At 38.3% G+C, this 6,926-nt stretch overlaps 1 protein-coding gene across 1 annotated transcript; it reads left to right on the top strand.

The window, feature by feature from the left end:
* Positions 1–2: 2 nt before the first annotated feature.
* PIGA (phosphatidylinositol glycan anchor biosynthesis, class A) lies at positions 3–6,240 on the top strand (the record flags this gene model as incomplete). Its single annotated transcript, XM_009325490.1, has 5 exons — positions 3–405; positions 966–1,098; positions 2,272–2,404; positions 3,827–4,033; positions 5,741–6,240. Coding segments are annotated over 5 exons (1,140 nt in total), but the record flags the coding sequence as incomplete, so codon positions are not given.
* Positions 6,241–6,926: the final 686 nt, after the last annotated feature.

Raw genomic sequence — 6,926 nt, 5'->3', positions numbered from 1 at the left:
CGCTCTTCCACAGCCTGCCCCTGCTCAGGTACATATTTGTGCGGGAGAGGGTCACCATCGTCCACGCCCACAGCTCCTTCTCCGCCATGGCCCACGACGCCCTCTTCCACGCCAAGACCATGGGGCTGCGGACGGTGTTCACGGACCACTCCCTCTTTGGGTTTGCGGATGTCAGCTCGGTGCTTACCAACAAACTTCTGACGGTGTCCCTGTGCGATACGAACCACATCGTCTGTGTCTCCTACACGAGTAAGGAAAACACGGTGCTGCGAGCAGCTTTGGACCCTCGGATAGTCTCTGTCATCCCCAACGCTGTCGATCCCACCGACTTCACTCCAGACCCATCAAGGAGGGATGACGGTACAATAACAATTGTTGTTATCAGCAGACTTGTTTACAGAAAAGGTAATGGGGGCTAAAATGTAAGTTTATTTTGGTTATTTTTTTTCTTTAGGGTGTGGTAGGAAAGGTCTTGGTTAGGTACTGCTTACGCTGTGTCTGTGGTACGGATTGCATTTTAAACGGGAGTTGTAAGGTGACGGTACTGAGCTTTTGTGTCTGTGCGTTCAAGAAGAAGAAACGTACATTTCAGTTTGCGCATGTTGGGTACAGAGGTGTATTTCTTTTGTAGTACTGAAGATACTGAAAATTGAAATTTGTAAAATGGAAGGCTTGGCTTATATTGGGGATATGATTTAGGGCCTAATCTACATATTCTGTAAGAAATGCTTTAACACTTTTATTTAATCAAGCAACAGCAACTTAAGTGATTTTTTTTCCCCATATTTGTCTCCTAATAGATCACAAGTTGTCTTTTTTTCAGAATTTTGTGTTCAGCTGTGTAACTGTCTTCGAGAGACTTTCTTTTTTTTCTTCTCTTGAATAGAGTTATAGCAGTAGGCTACATCATGGTAAGTTCTAAAATCAAATGCAATAACGGCTTGCCCTAAATTTTGTACTCTTAGGTATAGATTTGCTTAGTGGTATAATTCCTGAGCTCTGTCAGAAATATCCAGAGTTACATTTCTTAGTTGGAGGAGAAGGACCAAAACGAATCGTACTGGAAGAAGTCCGGGAAAGATACCAGCTACATGACAGGTTTGTTCTGCGCATGTCTATGATCCTTCAATGTACTTTAGGGGTGGGGAAGACAACAGCAACACCTTTTCTGACTGCTTCGCTCCCCCTAAAAAACCCAAACCCCCAAAACTTGAGGCTGGAGAAGATGAGAACTGTTCAAGGCAAGGCAGGTAGACGAGACACTAACTGAACACTTAAGGATTGGACTATGATCCTGCAAGTTAATTCACAGAAATAGAATCATAGACCCCGTATGAACCTTCACTTGAGTCAGAGGAAAGCTGACTTAGACGTAAATTTATCATATTCCTCTCTGAAACTGTGGTGCTTGGATCTATATTACCATATGGTGTAAGGTGTTACAAAGCTAGTTCGTGTCACTGCTGCCTGTGAGGATGACTGCTAGTAATTTATTTTATTATTTCGGTATGAAACTCTTCAGGGTAGTGCTTATCTAGTATGTGTTCTTGTGGCACTATGAACATGTTCCTTTGGTGCTACTGTGTTACCAAAACATTTCTGTGATGCATATGCGTTTGTGTATTTCTTTGGGGTTTTCTTGTTGTTCAAAGACAGGTTTTTGTGGCAAGGACACGGTTCTTAATTTTCCATCTCCTTTCCTCTGTTTTCTGTTGCCTGTTCTGTACTTCAGTCAGTGATTCCTCCGCAGGGACAGTAAAATTGTTTGTTAGTATCATTCTTATTTCGCCCTTTTCTGTTTCCCAGTATCTCTTCAAAATAATAGGTCCTGATCATTGTATCTTAAATGCTTCCCCCCGCCCCCCAGACTTTGAGCTTGATCAGACCTCACATTGAAAATTCAGATAATACATCTAAACAAAGAAAGGACGACGAATCTTAATTATTAACTGTGTGAAGCCATGTTCTCTTACAGAACTAGGAAGCTCAGTAGCAATGTTTTGAAGGCAGTTGCCATTAAAACAAACAGAGCAACTTCTCCCCCCAACTTTATTTTCAGAAGTTTCTTTTAGTGTGAAAATAAGAAGCAGAGTCTTCTATTTCTTCATTGCTGGAAAAATTTAGAGAAAACGGAACAAACATGTCTATGTTCCTTCTCTCTCTATGTAAGTGTGAACCATTGGTACATTTTTCAGAATATGTGTAACGTTATACAGCATTATTACGGTCCAAATGTGGTGTTTATCTGATTATTTTTTTTCTTATATGCAGGGTACGTCTCCTAGGAGCCTTGGAACACCAGGATGTTAGAAATGTTCTAGTCCAGGGGCACATTTTTCTCAATACTTCCCTCACTGAGGCCTTTTGTATGGCAATTGTGGAAGCAGCAAGCTGTGGTTTACAGGTAAAAATAAATAAATAAATAAACAAAAGATCTCGACTATCTAGAGCGCATGTATCCAATTTAAACAAAGTTCATGATTAAATAATATGTGCTTGTAGCATTTGATTTCATCTGAGGCTCTGTCTTTACAAAGATGAGCAAATATTATCCCCATTTACAGATCACCTGGAAGCTGAGACAGAGGGGTTAACCGAAACTGCTTAAGCTCCCAGAAGAAACTTGTGCAGAATTGGGAATAACATGTAGATCTGCTAACTCAGTTCTCTGAACTAACCAGACTGCCTCTCCAAAATGCTGTTTTGTATGTACTCCTTTACAGAGTTTTGGGGTAGTTGATGTTCATGAAGCTTTACTTGGACAGTACTTTAAGAGGAGTTGCAGAAAACAGCTCATGAGCATGGGTTACTTTGGTCAGTCAGTCATATTGGTAATTACCAGGCTAAACCAGTTGTACTACAACTGTTTTCTTCCTGCACCAAGAACTGACATTCATTTTCTTATATTAACTGAGGATGTATTTGCCTTACCATGTAGGGATTCAAGATAAGAGTTGGAGAGAGAAAAAACAGTAAAAGCCCTTTCTGGCTAATTTACAACTCAGATTGAGAACTCAACAAAAGTTAAATCAACAGCCATAAAGAACTTAGGTTCTCGCATTAAAATATAAAGAAACTTTTTAAAAATACAGACTGATAAGAGTATCCAATACACAAGAAATATAGAAAATGCGAGGGACTTTTTTTTTCACTCCAACGTCTTTTGACAGTAGTTGCTACCTAGTTGTGATAGTTAATCCCCTGTCTTCTGTTTTCCTCTCTAGAGGTGACGAAGTTCTGCAGTTTACTCATTATTGCCTGCTGTTTAGAGATGATTGTGTAATGTGAGTCTTAGTAGTTTCTGCTGATTTCCCTTTAAAAATAATAACTCAGATTAAAATTACTGAACTTCTGAAAAAATTCTTGTAAATGTTCAGTAGCCTGGAAAGCATAAATTGAGGGCGAATGCGGTAAAACTGTCCTCTCCAAGTAGAGGTAACAGTTTTTATGAGGGACTACGGAGAAGAAGTCCAAAATCTGGTTACACAGATTTAGTTGTGTACTGTGACAAACACCTTTAGGAAAGATGTCTCATAGAACATTCATTAGACCAAGTCTTCTGTCTTACCATGCTACCAAAGAACCGTTCTGAGCATCGTTAAAGGTAATCTGCTATGCTAGGTCTTTTCTAGGGCCTAAACCTTCAGTTCGCATACAGGTAAAATTCCCAAAGCATGATACCGGTCTTTGCCTGCATGGCAACCACTCATTGTTACTTGTTTTTTCCTGTTCGTCTTAAGTGCTGTAGCTAAACAGTGTAACAGCACTGTCATCACTATTTTATTGTTCTGCAGTATATGTGCTATTCCTTTTGTTTCTTTCAAAGGTGGTGAGTACAAGAGTTGGCGGGATTCCCGAGGTGCTTCCAGAAAATCTCATTATTTTATGTGAACCTTCCGTGAAATCTTTGTGTGATGGATTAGAAAAAGCTATTGCCCAGCTCAGATCGGGAACACTACCATCTCCAGAAACTGTTCATAATAAAGTAAAGACGTTTTATACGTGGAGGAATGTAGCAGAGAGAACTGAGAAAGTATGTATAACCACTTCTTCTAAATTCTCATAAAGTTTCTGAAACAGCTGCTTCTTTGAAACGTTATGATGTACATTCTCTGTGTAATCTTTCAGTGTAATTTTTCAGTGTGTTTCCTGTCAAACACACATGATTTTAAAAGGTTCAGAAAATACTTCCCCCCCCCCCCAATAGATCCCTAGATAGGTGTTTTTTTTCTGTTTGCATTTTTTTCTATGCCATAACTGCTGATAAATATTTTGAAGAGCAGTCTAGATCTTTAGTTACATTTCTACTCATATATTTCTTCAAGTCTTCACATTAAGTAACTTTTCTGGCATAACTGGAAAACATGCTGTATAAGATGTATGAAAAGGAAATTAACTTCATTCATGACGAAGTTTTGTCTGCCACGTGCTAACAAGTGGTTTAAAATTATGAGAGGTAGTTTAATGCCAGTAGGCTGAACATAGCTGAATTTACATAAGCTATGGATGTAATGAAAATAAATTATCACACTTTAGAAATTGTATTTCAGAATTAGAACTCTGCTTCAGCATAAAAATTCTGCACTTACTGAAGAATGTTAACTGCAATAATTAATGTTATAAACGCCTCTGGAGTTTCTTCTGACTTCAGCCCCTGTGTTTTAGGCAAGAGAGCAGCTGAATTTCATGCCTCTTAATTACACTGTAGTGTACTCAGATATATATCTCTTATAAGTCTCCTTGAAGTATCATGTACAACCAGTTTATTCTATTGTTTTCAGGTCCTGTCAGTACAATTCATTTTATGATTTTGTAACTGCAAGCAACATTTAAATTGCAAAGTTTTTATAGAAGTCAGTCTAGATTTCAGTTTCCTCTATAGCCCTTTCTTAAAAAAAACAAACACCACCTCTGTGAAGGAAAATGTTAGTATAATTGGAAGAAGTACGCGTGGAACTTACGTTGTACGAGACAGTTAGTTGTTTGTTAGCTCATTGTTAAGTTACCTGTAGGATGAAATCTGTAATGTCCTCAAGGAAAAAGCTCTATCCTTTAAGCCTTTTTTGAGTTGTGGGTATTTATGTTTCTGTTCTATGAAACACAGGACTATATATATTTTTTTTTATTATTATTTTCTTAGTGGTTGTGGTTAATATGTATATTAAGTCACTAGTAGCCTGTATTTGCTTTTCACATTCATTGAATTTTAAGGATTTTACTAAGAATTAATAGTGTTTCTTTAAAGAAAAATCCGTATCCTATTATGATTTGCTTGATTGTTCAAATACAGAGATTTGGAAGATTGCCAACTCATCTATGAGTGCATCCATCTTTGTGTTGAAAGTCTAGTAATTGCATGTTCAGGCTCTTTTCCTATGACTGGTGTGAATATGAGATTAGAACCCATTCAATTAGTTTAAAAAAACCCCAACCCTCTCTATATAACATTACACGAGAGGCAAATTATGCAGCCTTCCTGTGTAATGAAATACTCTTGAGGTCTGTCAAAAAAATAGAACATTTCTTTTCCTTTTCTCCTTAAATAAATGAATGAAATTTCTAGAACAGTACTCGGAAATCAACATTTAAAATCTGCAAAGCTTTTTTGGGGTAATATTTGTCCCATCTGGTAGTTAGGAATAGATCGTTTATTTTGCACACTGACACAAAGTACTGCCTGATTTTTGAGGCAGAAGCAACATCGTTTTAAGATCTTACTTTCTGTCTCCTCTCCATTTAGGTGTATGACAGGGTTGCAGATGAAGTGGTTTTACCAATGGATGAGCGACTTAACAGGCTAATGTCTCACTGTGGCCCAGTGACTGGGTGTATTTTTGCTCTTTTGGCTGTTCTGAACTTCCTTTTCTTGGCGTTTCTGAGGTGGATGACACCAGATTCCATTATTGATGTTGCAATAGATGCCACAGGACCTAAAGGTGCATGGACTAAACAGTATTTTTTGGGGAAAAAAGGAAGAGTTAAAGAAGAACTTCCAAGCTCCTAAAATGCTCAAATGGAGAGGAAAGAACGCATCAGTCACTGAAGGTTTTAATGCTTGCTGATAGAGACGTTACTCTTAAAATTCTTCAGTTTCTTTCCGAAGTTCTTGGAAAGAAACTTGGTTAAATGTGCTACCTCAATTTAGGATTACGTTTTCATTTAGTTTCGGTTTCATGCAAATTTATGGACATCTCTTTTGCACTTAAAGCTGGGAAGAGAACATGGGGTTTTATATGTGTCAAAAGCCTTTGAGACAAAAATACAAGATTTTTCTCAACAACTTGAACGTGACTGTAAACTTTAGTGGTATTTGGGAAAGCAAAACACAAAAATTATTAGCTTACAGTAGTCCCTGCTAATTCCTGATATTTACTGTGATTTTTATTTTGAGACCCGTTTAAAAATATTAAAAACCCAACAAAACACACCTTTTCTCTCCTAAGGTGAAAACGGCGCTTGAAATTAGTCATGAAGTCCATTACCACGGAAATTTCAGAGACTTAGTTCTAGCAGTTGTGTCCCAGTGACAGTGTTTTGCCTGCATAGTGTTACTATTTTGAAGTTCTTCCCTAGTCAAAATTGGATCATCCTGTTGCTAAATCAAAACTCCACAATGAATTTTTGGTATTTTCAGAGGTGCTAAATTTGTCCTGTTCACTTACGTGTGTGAAAGTGATGTAAAGCTTATGGTGTTTTTTTGAAGTACGTAGGTGAAGAAATTACATTATTTAGAGATAATATAGCCTTCAGAAACAGCTCGGGCCTGAAAACTCCTCCAGCAGGCTATGCCAAAGTGTGAAGTAACACGTGTGTGCGCGTGCACGCACGTGAGAGAGAAATCTGTGAAGGGCTTAACAAGCACCATCGTGCTCGCTCGCTTTCTCTCCTCTCCCCCCTCCCCCCCCTTTTTTTTTTTCTTCCCCCCC

This window comes from Pygoscelis adeliae, unplaced genomic scaffold (genome assembly GCF_000699105.1).
Source record: "Pygoscelis adeliae isolate BGI_AS28 unplaced genomic scaffold, ASM69910v1 Scaffold386, whole genome shotgun sequence".
Classification (NCBI taxonomy): Eukaryota; Metazoa; Chordata; class Aves; order Sphenisciformes; family Spheniscidae; genus Pygoscelis; species Pygoscelis adeliae.
This window is presented reverse-complemented; position numbering and strand designations above follow the sequence as displayed.